At 39.4% G+C, this 21,768-nt stretch overlaps 1 protein-coding gene across 4 annotated transcripts in view; it reads right to left on the minus strand.

The window, feature by feature from the left end:
• Positions 1-1,608: 1,608 nt before the first annotated feature.
• The window catches only part of LOC131243196 (uncharacterized), a 40,605-nt gene continuing 20,445 nt past the window's right edge, over positions 1,609-21,768 (minus strand). For 3 of the 4 annotated variants that reach the window (XM_058242365.1, XM_058242364.1, XM_058242362.1), the window contains 3 exons: positions 5,704-5,820; positions 4,772-5,596; positions 3,239-3,805 (listed from right to left, as the gene is read on the minus strand). In XM_058242365.1, the coding sequence (XP_058098348.1) occupies positions 5,001-5,596; positions 5,704-5,820 (713 nt within the window). In that variant the 3' untranslated portion in view covers positions 3,239-3,805; positions 4,772-5,000. Of the gene's footprint in view, positions 2,195-3,238; positions 3,806-4,771; positions 5,597-5,703; positions 5,821-21,768 lie in introns of those variants that run through there. The other variant, XM_058242363.1, reaches the window with a different exon arrangement.

Below are 21,768 nucleotides of genomic sequence, written 5' to 3' on the forward strand. Positions count from 1 at the left end.
TCTATAAAAGGAGGTTGTAACCTGGGTCTTGGCACTTCACAACATAGCAGCGAAAATCATCTTCTTGGTGTTGGGCACATCCATGATTGGTGCACCCAAAAGATGGCCATGCCAGGCATTGGATTTTGGAGGTTGTGTGTCGAGGAGCCTACTACACATGTCCAGTTCAGGGATGCAAACTATCTCAAAAATAGCCATTATAAAGTGTGCTCCATTGATGATGTTGTAGAGGGAAGAAAAGAGATATATATTCTATTCTTTTTCTCTATCCTTGATTGGATGTACGTTGCGGAGGGGATTCTCTTGCATAATCCCTTTGAAGGTAGAATCTTATATAAGAGTACATAAAGAGTTTTTTTTTTGGTTTTTACTTTTTTAACAAATTTTTTTTTTTTCGTTTTTACTTTTTTAACAAAATTTATTTAGTAAAAAAATAGGAGTTTGGATCCACATCCTTCCACTATCAATTGTCCTAGTAAGAATAAAATTAGGAAATACTATATTGCTTCCAACTCATATGGAGTTTGGTATACCGTACAAAATCAAAAGCCATAATCATGCCTATCTCATGCAATTAAATGGACCCACATCCTTCCACTATCAATTGTCCACTCTTGGCTCCATCTACGCACAAGAGGTAGACCATTAAACTTCCATCAAGCTTGATAAAACAATCTAACAGTGAGAACAAAAGATTTAATGGTTGAAATTGAATAAGAGACGAGCACAAATTAAGTTCCAAGTGACCCATCAAAATATCCAATGAAGGGACGAGCACAAAGCCCTCTTTTGAAAACATTATAAGATATTGGCCAATTATTTAAAGCTTAGAGTATTTAACAGGCAAGTTCTAGCCAAAAACTAAGTTTCTGGCTGTTAGTAATCTGTAATCCCATGTTGGATTGTATCAAGCTTCAATCGAATCTCAATGCATGTATCCAATCACACCTTTGTGCCAATCACATTTGTGGCATCAAAAGGTGTCAATGTGATTACATTAAGGCCATGAAGTTCTTCTATTACCTCAAGTCAAAGGATAAGTATATGTTTGTGCATTACCAAACCACCTGTACCAAGCATGATGGACCTATTTACAAGTGATGCGATGTGATTAAGAGAATATGGTTAAGATCTACACTTGTAATTGAAAGGGTAGGTACATGATGGTGGAGATGAAGCCATCCCAACTCATCATCCATCAGTTCCTTTGACAAAGATAATACAAAACTAATCGTGGCTAACCCAAACCCGATGTAGTGGCCATGGAGTTTAGGGTACTCAATAACCATGTTATCACAAATCTTACTTAGACATCATGGCCGTTATGTCCGCTTCATTCATCCCTCAAGGGATTGCTAGAGAGACTTATAAAGAAATCCATTGTAACCGACTTAACATTTATCAGTTGTAAGGTTCTACACATAACTGAGAAGTCACTACTGACTTCATTCCATTCATCACAAGGGATTAACTAATGACCCAGGTTCCAATAAATAAAGAACACAAATTGGCTTTGCAAGGCACACATTCAACACGTATAAGATATATCTTCTACATGTATGTAAAATACAGGTGCCACCTTGACAAACAGACATGACATCCAATCCGTCGATCAAGTCTTTTCCACACATCCCATATTATGGGTATTGGTCAAGTCATTAAATTTACATTTCACAAAGGAAATTAAAACAGTTTCCCTCAGCCGTCTGGTTGCATTAGTCTCTAATATTCTAGCAGAGAGTGATACTTGATACACATTTTTAAGTACAGTTGTACAGTAACTGTACAAGTAACTCAAAATGAGCCATCCAATTCTTCTTCTTCTTCTTTTTTTAAATGAACCATCCAACTTATGAGCGGAAATTTAGGTCGATGATGATAAAGAAATACGTTTATTTTCTTTATCTAATTGTCCTACAGTGAGCACTTAATGATGGGTGAAACAAAAGCTGGACGACAGTTTGAATTCCGCGAAGGAAAGTCAACCATGGGTTAGGATGATAAAACAAAACGAGAGTATTGGGAATATACCATACTTGAAGTGGGCCCCTCAATTCCGGATAAATTTAATTGTCGTTGATGTTTGCCATAATTACAATTTCTAGGCTTAAAATTTCCAAGTTCCTGTGTATCAACTAAACAGTTTCAAAGTCCTAGTATATCCAATGTACTCTCCAACTCCTCTTACCTTTGCCTGCTCCACAATTATAAATAGGTGTCGAATCAATATGCATGTGTGAGTCCGAAACGCAGGCACACACGTGCCAACCAGAAGAACTTCAAAATATCTGAGTTTTCCATGGCTACAGTGATGTTGATCACGTGTCCCAGAAAATAGACCATTTGACACCTCGGTAATACCCCAACATGCAAAGTAAATATACAGTTGGAAATTTTTATTTTTAACCACGCCCCACTTGAGTGAAGTGGCCGGATCCATCACACAATATTCAAATTATTACCTGTGAATGCATGTAGATGGCCAGAGCTCCACACACAAGTAGATAACCCAATGACAAATGGCTTCTGCTCGACACTGCATGTTGGGTGGTTCACCATTTGAACCCAAATACCCGCCCAACCAATATTGTTATCATACATAGCTTGCCCATTTTATACGGCAGCTCCAGTCAGTGTTGGCTGAAATATGAAATATGAAGAAAAGAAAACACACCATCCATCCAAGTTTTAGGACACTAATTGAAATACGAAATGTGAAAAGAGTAGATTTTCATCTTTTACTAAGCTAACCCCAGCAACAAACATGCAGGACCGTGATGTTATGTTATTAACACTCTCATACACTGGTTATTGCAGGGTCAAAGGCAATGATGCTCTTAGCTAAAAACCCAGGGCCAAAGCCCACCCATTAACACCACAAACAGTCCAGTTCTCAAGCTCGGATCAGGCCTCGATGGACAATTTGGCATATCCCATTTTATCACTGGGTCGTAGGGCTGTCAATAAGACGAAAAAAATAAATAAATCAAGGCCCACTCAGCAGGCCATGATCATCATCATAGCCTTGATCCCAACCCAGCAGGCCATAATCATCATCATAGTTGAAATTCAGACTGAATCCAACCCCAAGTGCAGCCCCCCTATTAGTTCAACGCATGCAGAACCCAGAACGCACCCCTAAGTACACTTAACCTTGCCGCCGTGATGATCAAATGACTATTGCAGCAACAAGGCCCGGTGGCCAAATCAAGATTCCATGTTGGGCATTCAAAGTCTCTCAGTCCAAATATAACTGTATGAAATAATGGGTGATAAGAAGTCCAAACCTTTTACAAATATGGTGGTGGGGCAGTTGTGCAATGTGGAGTCACAAGAGCAAGCCACCAAACTACTGCTGTTGCTGCTTTCTCATGGATCCCACCTTTTGTCATAGTCAAGTTGAAGCACCTCAAGCAACGGATGGATCTGATCGGGCCTCAAACAGTCTTACAAATAGAAAGAAACAGAGTACATGACCATCATCAAAAGCAATTGATGGGATGTAAGGAAGATGTTCGAGGAAATGCATCTTTTGCTACATAATTAGTAGAAGGCCCTCAGCTCCCAAAAAATGACCACAATTAACCACATCCAACGGTAAACATTACCTACAGACCATGTACTTCTCCAAAAGTCTCCTCCACCCTATTACAGTATCTCTGAACATGCAAAAAGATTGCAGCTGCACTGGGAATGAAAGATGCCGCATGTCTCCATCAAACAATTTGATTCTCAAAAATGTTGCTGTGCACCATTCATTAAAACAGTGATGGGTGCTGAACGCATCAGCTGCTGCAGTCGATTCCTATTGCGAAAATTACAAAGAAAAAGAAAAGAAACAAAGCAAAAGAAAATGTTAATGATTTACTAGTATAGTGGGCTGAGAGATCCATGCAGTCATCAGCTCAATGTCCGAACCAGGTTTTGGTAAAGCCCACACGTCCCCCTCCCTCCACATGAACCTCTGTTCATGGTTCATGTCCATGCCATGCACTAAGAGGGACCCGCAATGTAGATGACACCACCCAAAAATCAGGCCATACAGAAGGTGGGTCACATTCATATGCAAGTGTGGACCAGTGGAAACCCCATTAAACCATTATTATTTTTGTACATGTTGCCCACCTGATGAGTTGAGTGGCCAAATGTTGGGGCCAACCTGATTCATGGCTCAGAAGTCCCCACAACATGTCAAGTGCACGTGCCAAGGTGAGCATTGGCTTCTACCCAACGTTGTTCAACATAAATTTGAGAATGGGATCAGTTCCACAGATTCTTATTGCTTAAAGGTTACTAGGGATTACATTCAATGTTGTCTACATGGTGGCAAATACGCAATTAGGGGTGGCAATCTACCTGGCCCTAATTGGACTAAAAAGGCCTTGGCCTTGGCCCTGCAAGAAGAAGAGTAAAATGATCAAAGTTTTGAAATTAGCCCCCCATAGAATTTTTTGGGGGTATCCCCTCCAACCTGTCTTCATCATAAAAATGTTTTTATAAAAAAAAAAAAAAAAAATCATTGAAACATGACCGTGAATCCAAGAGTGCCTTTATTAATCGTGGCCCACTTGTCAGTTGACGATTGGACCAGGCCGGACAATTTATAATTGGCCTACGCCCACCCAGCCTGGGCAGGACATCAGGCTAAATTTCAAGCCCAGACCTGGTCCTTGGGCCAAGTTTAGGGACCAGGGCCATGCCCCCAGCCCATTGCCACCCTTGTATGCAATCTAGCTTCACCTAGAAACTGGAATGAGGCTTGTTGCCTTACCTGTGGGTAGGTCGTATTCAGAGGCGCAAGCGAAGAACCTTTCATTACCCCCACGAGAGCTCGATCCAACACGCTTTCCCATCATGAACGGTTTAACTGGGCAATAATGAAGAAAAGCAGAAAGAGTTGTGCTCTAATCTGCCAGGGCAACTCATCTTATGCATGGCCACACTGGTTTCTTTGACTTGAAAGATTCCCAAGCATACCGTATGTCTGACCCCCATGCAATTCACATCCCAAATGCTCTGTTGTATAGATCACCTGAAGTGGACCGATGGAACCTCAGTTCATCATAACCAGGATACTTGTCCAATCCGAGTCTCTCATTTCTGACAATCTCTGCCATAGCTAGATCATTGCCAGTTTGAATATCATTCCAACTGTCCCACAGGCTGTTTGGCACGCGTCCATTCCTAGATTGTTGAAGTGATGACATCTGCGGAAATTGATGATGAGTGAGACTGCTGCTCAGGGATTTTTGATGCTCTACAAGCCTAGACCGGGTATAAGCATCGCTCAAAGGTGAAAGTATATCTGCCACATGGTCAGAATATTGGAAGTTCTGATGTGAAGATTTGGATGGTTGCATCAATAGCCGAATTCTTGTGTCATTTTCAGACATCATTAGCTGTTGTTGAAAAGTAGATCCCGAATCTAAGCCCAAGTTACTTATCCCAGCAACTGGAAACCTTCCTTTACCAACTGCTAAAATAGCAGGATCAATGAATTCTACATCCCCAGCACTGCCAATATTTCCAGGTAGTGGTGGTGACTGACACTGATACTGATTCCTGAGGATGGAGGAACCTCCAAGCAGTTGATTCCCTGCCAAAAAATAGAGACAATTATAGTTTAGCAGGAAGAATTCCTGTAACTACAAAATAAAATAATAATAATAAATAAAATAAAATAAAAATCCAAAGTAGACAAACCAGAAGATGCTGTCGAGTCAAATGCATGATCTATTCTCTGTTGAGAAAAAAATCCAGGCGGTGGTGCTCTGCTTGGAACTGTGAATCCAGGAGGGACTGAAATTTGAGCCCTTGAAACTGTTTTGTAAAAGCAATGGAAAGGAATATCAGATGAATGTGTATAGACAGATTATATAAAATCAATCTGCAAATCAGGGAAATTTCCTTGTGAAATATATATGTCCGGAAGGAAGAAACAAAGTCTAAAACAGACAAGACAATTGCAAGGGGAAAATAAAACCAGATGGATTAAAAAAAAAAATTAAAAAGGAAGAAGTTTCATCATGAAATTGGCCGAGTCAGCAAGTCAACCTCTGCTTTGCTCGAGTTCACCTTGTTATAAAGCCTCGTCAGTCCAAAAAAAAAAAAAAAAATCAAGTAGTTGAGGGCACAAAATTGATGCCACTAGGGCAAGTTTATCAGAGTTGGTATCCACCAGATTTGACATTGTTTAAATGCCTCACCGAGTAAGAAAGAAGAAGAAAAAAAGTGTTGACAGTGCGGACCCAGAATTGATGCCACTTTGGCAAGTTTTGTAATGACTTGGTAACTCAGCTGAGGTTATTTAAAATTTAAAATTTAAAAAAAAAAAAAAAAAAAAAAAACATCTAAAAGTAACCTAAATCCAATATATGACATCATTTTACGATGGCAGCTTAGTTTCCCTCTCACTTTCATTTCTCACATTCTCTTCTTTTTGAATTGCAGCTCACAATCCCAGTGACACCTATAGTCCCTGACGCAGCCAAGCCATTCATGATCAGGGAAAAGATGCATCCAGCCAGACAAACTGGCCGATAAATATCAGACCATCATATTGAACATCAGGCCCAGGACAGGCCTATCCAAGGTCTGGATAAAGATCTGATGAATCCAACCATCCAGATTTAATATCTGGACTATCCAGTAATCTGCATTGAAGATCTGGACCACATCATACACGTCTGCATGATCTTTTGAACCTTCACGCCAACCATACAGCTATTAGGGCCGTAAGGTTGGGCACAGGGATTCCTACTCATAGCATACAAAGTGTAGTGTGGCTTGGAAGCCTTAATGGTAATAATCTAGATCCGTCTCCTTTATAGCAAGTTGTTTACAGTTGGAGTCTACTGCTGGTCTATTTCTATTAATTGTTGAGTGTGATTGGTACAATGATGTGTTCAAACCAATAGGATTTGATCTTTGGGTTGAACCATTGATTAACCAATAGGATGACTTTCTTGGTTCTTTTTTGTTAAGGTAATGATTTTATTAGAAAGGCCAAAACAGCCAGAAAAGACTACAAAACCGCCCACAGGGCAGACGAAAGGGGATGTTCACAAGGTCCCTAACATTCAAGGCCCACTCAGTTGCATCAGATTTAGCCCTCCCAAAAACCTTCATGACCAACCCACTCTGTTTCCAGAAGCACCAATCATTTCTCTCCGCTTGTAAAGCCCAAATCACCACCAATAAGGACAATCTTCAAAGCAATCTCCCCTTCTTCCCAATCCCTTGTCCATGTGGGACAAGGACAAGGCCCTTACTAGAGATCGGCATTGCCCATAACACACCGAAATCTGCCAAGAACCTCACCCAAAGGTCGCTAGCAAAAGGACAATGCATAAAGAGACGTACAACTGATTCATCATTTTGCATACACATCACACAAATATTGGTAATCACCATCTTCATCTTACAAAGATTTTCAACTGTAAGCACCTTTAATTCTTGTAGACCAACCATGCTAGAGCAGGGGGTGGCTCGTAATGCCAAGCGAAAGAGGTGTGCCCCTTGCACCCTTCGGAAGATATCTCGCAAAACATCCAGTAGAATGAATTAACCAAGAACCGCCATGGTTTATCGATGTTCCATTTCAACTCATCCATAATGCCCGGATCAGGATTAAAGCCTTGGAGTTGCACCAACAGGCCAATTAGCTCTACCTCTTTCCCTTCCGATAGGTTCCACCAACAAGGAGACCACACCCCCATGTTACCTGAAATCAAGGCATTCTGTAACGGTAACGGTGGCCGTAACAGCCACCACCATTACCTTTACGATACGGGTTGTAACGGCTGTTACGGCCCCCGTAACGACCATTACAGTCTCTTTTTTTATTGACAAAAAAATCCTGAAAAACTTGTATTTGCCCCGTAATGTTGATTAAAAAGTATGGAAAACCTGTATCTGCCCTATAACAGACAATTACGGGGTTGTTATGGCCTTTATAGGGAATGTAACGTGCCGTTAACGGCAATTACGGGTCATTTTTTCCATAACGGCTGTTACGGCCGTTACGCCCCCGTAACGCGTAACGGTTGCCACCGTTACCTTTACGTAACGGCCTTTACGGCACACCATGCCTGAAATTCAATAGCAATGAGCAATAGATATGTTCGCTTACGGGGATAATCCAACTAGCCTCGGAAACACATTGAGGAACAACCTCTTTCCCATCCAAACGTCCTCCCAAAACCAAAATCCTCTTTCCATTCCCTAAAGAGAACCTCAGCCCTTTCTTAAACCTTCTCCCCACCCTGACAACTGACTTTCATAGCATCGAGGCCCTATAAAGAGATGAGTCCTTCGTCCACCACTCTACCTACATAACTCCGTAATTCCTAGCTATCACCTCTCTCCATAGCCAACCCTCTTTTGTGCCAAACCTCCATAACCAATTTCCTATCAACACCTCATTCCAACTTCTTTATACCTGCATTGCCATCTCCACATAAACCTCGTCCTACTTCAACAAATGAAACTTATGATTCTACTCTGCTACCTGCCATAGGAAATCTCGCCTCAACTTCTCAAACCTTTCTAGCACATTCTTTGGCCATCTAAACAACGAGATGAAGTAAAGAGGGAGATTCAATAATGCTGCTTTAATTAACGTTAGTCTACCTCCTAGAGACGGATGTTGACTCTTCCATCTCAACAACTTCTCAGCTTTTTCAACAACCATAGCCCACAAATGTTTTGCAGGCTTACCAATACATAAAGAAAGACCAAGGTACGTTAAAGGAAACTGTCCTCCCCTACAGCCAAACACCCCCATCTCCATTTCCTCTTTCGGAATACCAACAACCAACATCTCGTTTTTTAGGATGTTCACTTTCGGGCCCGGCACTACCTTGAAGCACCTGATAATCTTCCTAAGGTTGTCTACCTCAGCCTCTTCCACATTACAAAAAAGGATGGTATCATCAACGAATTGGAGATGGAACACTTAGAACATTGTTTTATCCACCTTAAACCCGCTTATAAGGCCTCTTGTCAACCCTTTATCCAACATCTTACTTAAAATGGCTGCTGACATCTTGGCTTTTAGTTGGAACCACTAACTAATCATTGCTATGAAAGGGGAAATTTTTGAAGAATATAAAAATGCCAAAAAAAAAAAAAAAAAAAAGGAGAGGCAAAGAGTACTGAGGCAAAACTTAGGGTATATGATGATTTGTATGATAGAAGGGGTATAAGAGAAGGTGAGAAAGTCTTAAAACTTGCGAAAAGGAGAAAAAGGGTAAGGACCTAGGTCATGCTTAGATGCATTAAGAGCACTGACCAGAGAGTATCGATTAATGATAATGACATAAATGAAAGATTGTGAAGCTACTTCAAAGATTGTCAAATGACCACTCCTTTTTTGAAGGATTTAAATGATGACCACTTTTGAGAGATATGGGGACAGGAACAATAAACTCAAATGAGGCAGAGAAAATAAATAGGGTTAGGATATCTTTAGTGAAAGAAGCTTTGAGAAAGATGAAGACAGGAAAGTCCAAAGCTCAAATGGTATACGAGAAGAAGTTTGGAAGTGCACCAGATAAATTGGTTTATTTTGGTTGATAAATTTGTTGAATATGATCCTTTCAAAAAAAAAGAAAAAAAAAGTTGCTCAACAAGATTGTAAAATTGAAGAAAAGGCTAGGCAAATGGAGGATAAATACCACGGTACCTATTTACAAAACAAAACAAAAAAAAAAAAAGACATACAAAGTTGCACCAACTACCATTGGAGTTAACGTACGAGTCATACTATAAAACTTTGGGAGAGAGTGATTGCGTAAAGTTTTAAGTCAAGAGACAAGTGTTCCGGAAAACTAGTTTGAATTTATACCGGTAGAAAGGACAACCATTGAGGGTATTTTCCTACTTAGACGGCTGATGGAGAAAAATATAGGGAGAGGATATTTCCGCATGGTCTTTATTGACTTAAAAGAAAGCATACAATAGGTTCCCTAGAGATAATATTCTGGGTGTTAGCAAAGGAGTCTCAAGAGGATATATCGACATGATCAAGGATATGTATAGTTTAGCGGTAACAAATGTTAGGACCACTAGTGGCAAGACAAGTGAGTTTCCAATTACTATATGCACAAGTGGTTGGCATTGAGTTTGTATATTTTTTATAATGAGGCATTTATAGGAAGAGGTCCCTTCGTGTGTGTTGTTTGTAGATGACAATAGATTCCCTACAGATAATCTTTTGAGTGTTAGGAAAGGAGTCGCAAGATGATATATCGACATGATTAAGAAAATATTAAAGGAGCAATAACAAATGTGAGGACCACTGGTGGCAAGACAAGTGAGTTTCCATTATTGTATGCACTACAAGTTGGCATTGACTTTGTATATATTCTATAGTGAGCCATTTATAGGAAGAGTTCCCTTCGTGTATGTTGTTTGTAGATGACAGAGTTTTGATTGACAAGATGAAGCAGGGCGTAAACAGAAACTAGAACTATGTAGGGATGCTTTAAAATCTAAAGGTTTTTAAAATCAATTGCGCTTAGTACAAGGGACAAGGGGAAACGAGGAATAATTTGAGATTGTTGACCAAAAGTACCCCAAAATGATCATTTTCACTATCTTAGGACTATAAATCATGAGAGCAGGGAGATTGAGAACAATATTGCTCATAGAATCAGAGTTGCGTAGATGGAGTGGAGATGTGCCTTTTGAGTTTTACATGATCATCGCATACGAATCAAATTGACGGGTATATTTTTTAGGATAACTAAGACTAGCCATGTTGTATGGGACATAATGTTGAGCGGTCAAGGAACAAAATGTTCATAGCATGAGCGTGGCTAAAATGAAGATGTTGAGATGGATCAGTGGCAAGATGAGGAAGGATAAATTATGCAACCAATGGCCGCATAAGCCGATTGATCAATATTTGAAGAATGCGGCCATTCAAATTGTTTTGATTGATGATCTAGACCAGATCTGCGGTTTGATGATCAATCTAATGAGATCAATGGTCAAATTACATTGTAGGGATGAGAGATCAATCATATGGTCATTATATTTCTAGGAATTATTTGTTTAGTTAGTTATTAGGGCTAATCGAGCACTTAATAAATTCCCCTCTCATATTTCGGCATTATTTTGGTGGGCCACTTTTGAGGCACCAAATGATGTCCAAATGATGGGAAATTGGTCCCTTTTGATACCTCATCGAGTTAGCTCTCAAGCCAGCGCAAGATCATGTAAATTTGAGGCTGCTTGAGTGAGTTATGGCCATTTACATGGATCCATACGGTAATGATGGGATCTAGGGGTAGTTTGGTCATTTTCCACTATTAGGGCATCTCCTTCTGGTTTTAAGCATATATAAGGCTATCTTATGAAGGTGCAATGCATTATTATGATGATTTGGATAGAAGTTACTTGGTTTGTTTTCTCTTTACTTTGGAAGAGGATTGGGATTTTGTGATCTCTAGCATCCAGCAATTGTTTTATCTATCTTTGATCCTTTTCATCCCCTTTAGGGTTTGCATCAATAAATTAAAAATTAAATGCATTGAAGGAAACTTAGGAGAAGCACCAATAGGTAATAAGATGAGGGAAAGTGTACTTAAAATTGTTTGGCCATGTGCAAAAAAGACCAAGACTTGCACTAATTAAAAGTAGTTGGTTCAAGTTGAAGAATCTAAAAGGTAGAAAGGCAGCCCAGAAGGATGTGGGTGGAGGGAATAATAAAAGATTTGATGACACATGGTTTAACTAAGGATATGGTCCTTGATAGTGTAGTCAACCACAATTACTTGAGATAAGCTTAGATAATGATGATGATGATGATGATGACGATAATGCACATTACTTAACTGACTATAAAGGCATATCTATGAACTTGTAGAGCAGATTTTGAAATTTTTTTAAAATAGAGATTGTTTTATGGATTCCCTGCGATGCGAATTTGTCACTAGTGGCGCGATGCCCTAAGAAATCCCCATTGGTGAGGCCCCAGAGTGATTATCCTTTATCTCCACATCATCATCTTAAATAGAGATTTGCATCCTTTATCTCATGATTTACAAAAGTAACACATTATGTATATTCGATGTGTGGAGTGAAGCAAGTCAGAGTCCTAGGCTACCAAACTTGGTTAATACAACCACATCCATAAATTGGCATTTCTTGATAAACAAAACAAAACAAAAGCCTCATGTGGGCCTAAAATAGCTAAAACGGATCAAAAGTCAACAAGAAACCCTACTTGTACGCTATTCATAAATGGTTATGGTGAAAATTGAACAACCTTGGTTATGAACACATACAATTGTGAACTGAATGTTCATGATATATTCCGTTTGTGCATAAAAAGGAAAAAAGAAAACAAAGAGGGAAAGAAAGTTGGAAAACGCAACAGCAAATGAAGAAATCTACGGTTTGTCATTTATAACTTGTGGTAAAAATTAAGCATAGATTCCTAGATGGAGTGGCAGAGGAAAATGATGGATGCGTCAAACAGAAGATCGAAAGTCTCGGCAGCTAACAAGGGTAAGGCGGTTTTGCTCAATCCAAGTTGTGATCAGATAGAAACGGGAAGAAGGTCCATGGTATGAGGTCGGAAGAAAGAAAAAGTTGGTTGTTCTGGAAAAAGCTCCAATTATGCTTCCAGAGTACCCGATGTTGTTTGTCAATGGTTTTCCGGAAGGATGGCTTCCGATTAACTTCGAGAGGGCTTTTATCATAGCAGGAAAAGTAATGGAGGTGGTGATTCCTCATCCTAAGAGTCCATCAGGTAATCGAAGGTTTCTATTCGTTAGAATGAGTTTGGACAAAGAGGTGGAAAGAGCAGCGAAGATGCTAAACAGTGAAAGCTTTGGAGGAAAGATATTGTTTGTGCATAAGGCACGTTTTGGTCTGGACATTAAAAAAAAAAAAGGATTAAACAGCAAAGAATAGGGGCAGAAGACAATCAGCAATACCTTTCCCAATATCAATCCAAACCAAGAAGGGAGGATCGAATCGAACGTGTTTGTTGAAACTGGGTTTTCTTCACCCCTTACAAAAGATGCAAGCTATAAGATGAAAGAAACACAGTCTTTTCGTGACGTAGTTAATCATGGGAAAACAAGGATTCCATGACTCGAAAATGATGAACAAATGAAAGGGGGATGGGTCTGGAACAAAGAATCAGAGAACATGCCAAAAGTCAAAATCAATCCGAAATTACTAGAAAATTCATGGAATAAATTAAAGAATAGTTTTGTCTTATCTGTAAAACCAGGAATTTCAGAAAAGGAGATTTGAGGAATGGTTAATTCGTAATTGCAGCATAGATGAAGAAGAATGGATAATCAAATCCCTAAATGTACAAGACACTTGGGTGTATCCCATTTCACATATTAACACGGAGCATTTCTTCGTGGTTAATCTTTATAGAGATTCGGTCGTTTGGACTATTCAAAATTGAGGAATAGTTTATATTTGGGTATGAAGAAATATGGGCTTCAAATTTGGAATCTTTCCTTGGAGCTGTGGATTAATGAGGTCTTTTTAGAGATTGGGGGATGCATCGGCCAGGTACTGAGGATGGATCCAGATTAGAAAACAGTGAGAATACACGCTTTGCTAGAGTGTTGATCAGGAAGAAGATATTGTATCTGTTGTTGAAAAAGATTACAATCAAAGCGAGGGAAATCAAATTAGCAGTGAAATTGGTGAGAGGAGAGCTCTTCGAATGCCAAAGTAGCAACCCTAAATGGTGAAATCTCATCCATGGCAAGTGGTGGAAATAGAGGAGATGGAGTAACAATTTTGCGCTCCTGTGATACACTAGAACCAAGAGAAGACATGCGCAAAGAAATAAATGAAAAGCAGCTAAGTGCAAACACATTTCCAAACAAAGTTGTGAAACGTAGCCAAAAGGACAAGATCATTAAAGATCGCATGACATCGTGCAAGAGTGTGGAGCTCGAAAACAAAGAAGTGCTTTCTCTTCTCTCGACACGTGGCGCGAAAGTCACTCGTACCAAAGTAGAGAGTTCGAATTCCATGGACACGTGTATGGGTGTTGTAATGGAATCTGATTTGGGACTCAATTCGGAAAAGGCGATTGAACTCTCTTCCTTCACATGCATGATGGGAAAAAAGTGTGCAAACATTAACATAACCACCATGTGTGTGGAAATTTAAGTTATCCCACACGTCGTTTTCGACTTTTTTAACATAAAGGGTCCAGATGTTTCTTTCCTTATCGACATTCGAAGACTGATAATGGGAGAAGAAAGCGGAGAAAGCCCATTTGTGGGAGTTCTTAGATTTGAAGAAAATCGGCTAGCGTCGTCGAACCCATGTAAGATGTTAGTGCCATTCTCTCATGTAGAAGTCGATTTTGGGTTTTGCCACAAACAGGGTTGAAGGTGGGAGCAGAAGTGAAGACAATCGTAGCAAGGAAGTCGGTCGAACCTGCTTCGAAAGCCCAAGAGAGGATAATGGAACTAGAAAACAGTCTTATACCAATCCCAAAAGCTTCCCCAGCATTGGTTTCAAAAGAAGCTCATCAAATTTTGTCAATAGAGGCAAATAGTGACTCTCAAAGTCTTTACTCTGATGATGAGGAGGTTATAGAAGCGGTTCCATTAGCCATTCAGAATCAAAAGACTCCGAAGATGCAAGGTATGATGTTAAATCAGGTTGCAAGAGTAGAATCAAGTATTGTTTCTATCTCATCTCAAAATCAGAGTCGCGGGGTCTCAATGGCTCAACTGATGAGGTGGATAAAAGTTGTAACTTAATAGATAGCTTGATTGTTGGGAGTATCATTTGGGGATAGGACTGAAGATTATGTGGAATTGTTTGAGTTTGTGGAATCTAGAGGGCGGAAAATCAACATTTAAGCTCAAAGTGGTCAAAGATTGGAAGATGAATTTAATCAAAGGTGAGCAGTCAAGTCAGGGGCTTCATCACACGCAACGATTTGGTCCTCTCCCTGGCTTGTAGCACGGGTAGATAAGGGAAGGAGTGCTAACAGAAGATTATTTGTTGGAATGTGAATGGTTTGGGCTGCCCGCAGAAGAGAGGGAAAATAAGGGACTTGTGTAAGAAATACAAAGAGCAAATTGTGGCCTTTAGGAGACCAAAATGCCAGTTGACCAGCGGCTAATTAACTCCTTGTGAAGTAGTAGATCTAAAGAATGGGTGGCCCTTCATGCAGAAGGAATAGCAGGTGGACTTATCATTATTTGGAACACAAATATCTAGTTGAAAGAGGACAATTGAATAGGGAACTATTCAATTTCAGTGCTATTTCATCAGGCTATTGTTGGGTGTTCACGTCTATCTATGGTTCATCGACCTTGAGAAATAGGTCAATCTTACGGGACAAGCTGGATACATGCCGAAATAAGGGGAATTTTCCATGGTGTGTGGAAGGTGACTTTAATGTCGTGAGGTTCCCATATAAAAAATTAAATGGGGGTCTAATAACTCGTAACACGAGGAATTTTTTAGAATGGATAATCAAGCATGAAATGGTGGATTTGCTGAAGGGAGAAGTGAAACACATGTGATCAAACAGCCAAATTAATGCTACTAAATCAAAACTGGACCGTTCCCTCGAATTGGATTCAAAAATATCCTTTAGTGTATCAAAGAGGCTTGCCAAAACCAGTGTCTAACCACTGCCCAATTATTTTAGAAGTGGAAGAGGAGTGGGGCCTATGCCCATTCATATTCGAGCAGGCATGGTTACAAGTAGACGGTTTTGCAGAGAAAAATAGAGGATGGTGAGCTTCCTTCAAGGTGGATGGATATGCAGGTTTTCGTTTATTTCAGAAGATGTAATCGTTATGGTGTGGAAAAAGGAGTTGTGGAAGCCTCATGAAGAGGAATCGGCAACGTTGCTTCAAAATATTCAAGCCCTTAATATAAAAGAAGAGTCTGACGAGTTGTCGAAAGAGGAGAGAGCATGGAGAGTGGTTTATAAAGAAAAATATAATCCAAGAATAAGAGAGGAGGAAATCAAGTGAAGATAGCATTCTCGAGTGATTTGGTTGAAAGAGAGACAAAAACACAATTTTTTCACACTATGACAAGTGCACAAGCTTGAGTTAACAAAATAACAGGTCTATCAGTGGATGGGAAAAGAATTGAAGGCATGGATAAAGTTTGCTCTGCAATTGTCAATTTTTATAAATAAATATATATAATTAAAAAAAAAAAAAAAACTGCTCAAAAGGAAAGAATGGTTGAGGCCTTCTCTTGATAATCTCTCTTTCGTGTCCTCTCCGGATACGGCGGAAGAATTAGAAAGACCGGTTTGAGTCTGAGAGGAAGAAATTAAAAAGGTAGTTTTAGAGTTACGAAGTGATAAGGCTCCTGGTCCAGATGATTACCCACTTGCTTTCTTTCAAATTTTCTGGGGTATGGCGAAATGTGGTTTGATCAACCTTATTTATGATTTTTTTTTTTATTCAAGTCACTTAGCTATAGAGTTTGGAGCAACATTTATTGCCTTAATCCCTAAGAATGAAGGGACTGAATGCTTAAAGGATTTTAGGCCAATCAGCCTCTTAGGGAGCCCGTACAAGATCCTGACAAAAATTTTGGCTTCAAGATTCAGTTTGGTACTTAAAGTGGGGTGATTTCAAGATCTCAAGGGGCATTTGTGAAAGGTATACAGATAGTGGATAGTGTTCTTATAGCTCACGAATGTATGGACTCTTGTAAAAGGAAAGGATCGAAGGGCATTGTCCGCGAGCTAGATATTGAAAAAGCTTATAATCATGTTGATTGGAACTTCCTCGATTGTGTAGTGCAGCGTCTGGGATGCGAGGTGAAATGGAGGGCCTAGGTGCAAGCATGTATTCAATTGTCAAAGTATTCGATGTTGGTAAATGGAGCACACGGGAAATTTTTCTTCTTCTAAAGATTTGCGACAGGGGGATCCGCTATCGCCTTATCTATTTGTGGTGGTGATGGAGGCATTCAGGAGGATGATTGAACAAGGGGTGTCAGTGGGTCTAGTGGAAGGCTTTCAGGTGGATAATTCAGATTTTCAAATCTCTCATCTCCAGTATGCGGACGACACAACATCATCATGCGAAGTGGATGAAGTGAAAATTTATAATCTCTGGACCATAATCGCATGTGTCGATGTAGTTTCGAGCTTAAAAGTCAACATAAGCGAATTTTTGGGAGTGGGGCTCTCTGAGGAGGATTGAGGCTTATCCAGCTTGTTTTGGATGTAGAGTATGTTCTTTCCCTTCCTCATATTTGCGGCTCCCCTTACACATTGGGAAGTCAGTCAAACATCTATGTGATAAAGTGATTAAAAGATTTGAAAGGAAATTATCATCTTAGAGAGGGAAACACCTTTCTTTGGGTGGAAAGCTGACTATAATTAAGTCGGCTATGTCTAACCTTCCGATTTATTTCATTTCTATCTTTAGATGCCCAAAATTCGTAAAAGCCAAGTTAGAAAAGAGTAGACTGGATTTTCTATGACAAGGGTCGGAAGAAAATCATAAATTTCATCTCTTAAAATAAGAAGAAGTATGTAAAACATTGTCTCAAGGAGGAGCGGGCTTGCGAAAGTTGGAGATGATGAACATGGCATTATTGAGTAAGTGGGTGTGGAGATTTGGGTTTGAGGGAAGTTTGTGGAGAGATGTGTTGGGTAGAAAATACGGTATTGAGGAGGGAAGATGGACAAAAGTTACTTCATTGTATAGGGACTCATCATTATGGAGGTCAGCAAATCTATTAAAGGATAAGGTCTTCAAATGTGTAGGATTCTCACTAGGGAATGGGAAGAAGATGCGATTTTAGGAAGACATGTGGGTAGGGGAATCAAAAATTGAGTACATTATTTCCTCATCTAGCTCGTATCACCTTAGATCCAAATATCTCATTTGAGAGGTGTTATTCCAATCACGGTGAGGGAGTTATTTGGAGACCTTGCAGAATAAATTTGACCGATGAAGAGGTGGAAGACATGTTAAGGATGCTTGATTTTCTCTTGAATCACCTCCCTTCAATTTCAAAGGAAGATGGTCAGGTGTGGCTCATCGAAAAATTTGGAAAATTCTCAGGGAAGTCCTTGTACAAGAGACTAGATGGGGGTTATTCCATTCATCGTGAGGAAGTTATTTGGGGTCCTCCTTGTAGAAGAAATTTGATCGATGGAGAGGTGGAAGAATTGTAAGGGATGCTGGATTTTCTCTCAAATCGCCTCCCTTCAATTTCGAAGGAAGATGATTTGGTGTGGCTCATCGAAAAATCTACAAAATTCTCGATAAAGTCCTCGTACAAGAGACTAGATGGGGGTTTTATTGAGCAAGGTGAGTGCCATACAGCGTTTCTTTGGTGATATGGTGCTCCTAAGGTGACCTTGTTCACATGGCTTGCGGGTAGGAGAAAAGTTCTTATAGTTGACAATCTACAAAGGCACGGTATAATAATGCCTAATGTTTGCCTTATATGTTATAGTGATGAAGAGTCAGTTGATCATCTATTCATTCGTTGTCTCTTTGCAACAAAGATGTGGGCTAGCTCCTTCAATCTATTTGGAGTTTCATGGGCTATTCCAAGATTGATTAATCAGTTTTTCTTGGCTTGGCATGGAGAGGGGAAGAGTAACATTGGGAAGTGAATTTGGCATTTATGCTTATTAGCAAATCTATGGAGCATTTGGTTGGAGCAAAATAATCGCTACTTTCGAAATTGAAGCGGCCTTTTTTAAGTTTTTAATAGGGCAAAAATGAATGCAATTGAGTGGGCATATGCAACTAATGTTTTCCCTGCTACTCAATTTCCAGTTAGCTGCTTAGATCTTTAGGGTGTTCTTTTTTCTTTGTTTTCTTTTATATACTTTCGCCTTTGGCCTTCTTCAATAAAATTTTCTTTTATCGTCTCCAAAAAATTTGTGTTTGTGGCTTGAGCCTTAATATATGGTATACGAAGTGAGTTGGGTAAAAAGTAAAAGCATACTAATCCTAAACACAGTGATCACAACAATGGAGGAAACTAGCATCGATCTCCGAAGTGAAAATGTATTTTACAAAGAAATGTGTAGTTTAAAAAAAAAGGGGTCCTAGTTTTTGCAATTGTTGGATTGGAAAGTTATTTCAATAAAAGCAAACATTTATTTCTATTGTCATTTATCCTTCCAATTCAGAAGGGGGAATGGTCACAGAGTAGCAATAAGTACATGGCACAACCATCTTTACCTTGTTACAAATGGATTAGACACATGTAAGGTCCATCATCAACCAGACAATGTATGGAAAAAAGATTAGGCATAGCAAAATTGAGCAAGAAAAACCCATGGGTGAATATTAACGTAACCATGATATGTTTGCTAACTTATATTGTATTGAGTTGGTTTTGTATACCCCAAAGTTGTTAGATTGGCTCCTTAGAAACAAAGTAGTATTAATAGGGTTGATTCGTTTCATATATCCATTTTTTAAGGATAAAATAGGGTCAATTACTATTGCAGAATGGATGGAAAAATATATTGGAAACCTTATACGTTCATTATCTTTTGTGGAAAGATGAGCATTGTGCAAACCACCTTACCCAACTTCCACATTTCTTATTGCATGGGAAACTATAAATCGAAGTACTACAACTCAAGCATTGAATGAAGTTTTAACTGAATGGCTAATGGCCCTATTATGCTCCCTCCATGCATGAGAATTTCCCATCCTTTGGAGTTATCTTTAATGTGTTAGATACCATTCTCACCTTCTAAGTACAAGGAGTCCTTCAAGGGTCATTTGGATGTGTGGAACTTTCCACTTAAGAACTCCATGGAACCAAGTCTTCTGCAATCTCAATACCTCCAGTCCCACGGAGAACTCGACTTCCAGTTGAAAGAAAGATCTTTAAAGAAACAGCCGACTTTCTATCAGAAAGGCTCAGATCTCCCTTCTATGAAGAAATCTATATGGAGCTTGGGTTAAAGGATTTCAACCAGGGCACTACTAAATAGGAATTTTGTAATAGTAATGGTGGCCATAATAGCCACCACCATTACCTTTACGATGCGTGCTATAATGGCTATTACAACCCTCGTAACGGCCTTTACGATCACTTTCTTTTTATTGAGAAAACAACCTGAAAAAACCAGTATCAGCCCCGTAATGGACCGTTATGGGGCTGTTACGGCCTTTATGGGGGGTGTAACGGGCTATTACATGAGTTGTAACGGCCATAACAAGTCATTTTTTTCCGTAACGGCTGTTATGACCCCGTAACGTGTAACGGTTGTCACTGTTACCCTTACATAATAGCCTTTACAGCACACCATGAGTTCCATATAAGAACTTGTGCCACAATTTGTCTCTTCAATCACTCCAACCATGACTGCATGTGTTTGTGTGCAATGTTGTCGAATCGCATATGCAGGCGCATATTTTTTTTTCAAAAAAATTATTGTAAATTAAATTTTAAAATTTTTAAAAAAAAAAAAAAAAACGAAAATAGAAGAAATTTCAAATAAATGTAAAAAGAAAATTTAAGATATTGAGGGGAACTTTCCTAAGTTAATAGATAACTAATTTTACATATTTAAAATACATTTGAGATAAATGAAATCAATTAAACAATGAATTAAAAATCAAGTGCTCAAATCTTGATCTCCCAACTTCCAAGAGAGGGAATGTAGGAGAGAGAGAGAGAGAGAGAGAGAGAGAGATTAAAACCACTTGGAATTAAGAAATGTAAGAGAAGAAGAGAGTAAGAGAGTTTTGGGATGAGAATATTGCAAATGGATGAGGTTTGAAAGCCTTTTTATAGGCAAAAGGTTATTTTTTTTGCACAAACAAAAAAACTTATTCTGTCCGTTGGCCAATATGCGATCACATATACTGTATGCGATCGCATACATCGCATATGTGCCATGATCGTATATGCGATCTGCATATGGATATGTGGCATGTGCATATACAATGCGGTCGCACATGACAACACTGTTTGTGTGACAGCCCAAATAGTTGGGACAAGGATATAATGATTATGATGATGCTTGTGTATGTGAGTGTATGGGTGCATGAAACCTAGGGACTGCTGCAGAAAGAAACACGCAGCCGTTTCATGTCAATAAATAGTTGATAGATCAGAATATCCACAATCCTTGAAGGATGATCAATCGTTCAATTTTGACTAACTACAATGATCAAAGGGTTGTCGGCCATTTAAACATTAACTAAATTTTTTGAAGAATCTCCTAGTAAATTGAAGCATCAGTTCTAAAGCTGCATTCCTGTTTCATTCTGAATGTTCCACATTTAAGGGCCCGTTTGAAAAGCAAGTACAGAAAACACAGCAAAAGGGTTCCTGCGGTAACCAGAGCTTTCAGTGTTGTGAAACTCAAAACGCTCTGAAATTAGTTCCCCATATATGTGGTAAACCAATAGAATTCCATTGAAAACAGCCTCATTAGATTTGTCTCTCTTTGAAAATCAACTTTTCAAATAGTCGAGGGGGCATCATTGCCATCACACCCCTATCCTTGGTTGTGCTCGAGCCCATTTGATGAAATCGATGATCTTCGCAGCTTCATTCCTCACCTCAAAGCTTCAAACTGCATATCGTCTCCTAATAGATGAGGGTTATTTTTTCATTCCTGCCTCCACACTTCTTCATCCTCTCTCCAATGTTAATGCTCTTTGGTTTCCCACTTCAAGTGGACCAGAGGAAGTAGATAGTTTTGTCTATGACAAACAACCCACAGCTCCCAGGTTTTTTCCCCATTCAGAGAGCAGCAATGTTCTGAAGATCTGGCCACCACATTTCTTC

The sequence above is a fragment of the Magnolia sinica genome, chromosome 4 (genome assembly GCF_029962835.1).
Source record: "Magnolia sinica isolate HGM2019 chromosome 4, MsV1, whole genome shotgun sequence".
Classification (NCBI taxonomy): Eukaryota; Viridiplantae; Streptophyta; class Magnoliopsida; order Magnoliales; family Magnoliaceae; genus Magnolia; species Magnolia sinica.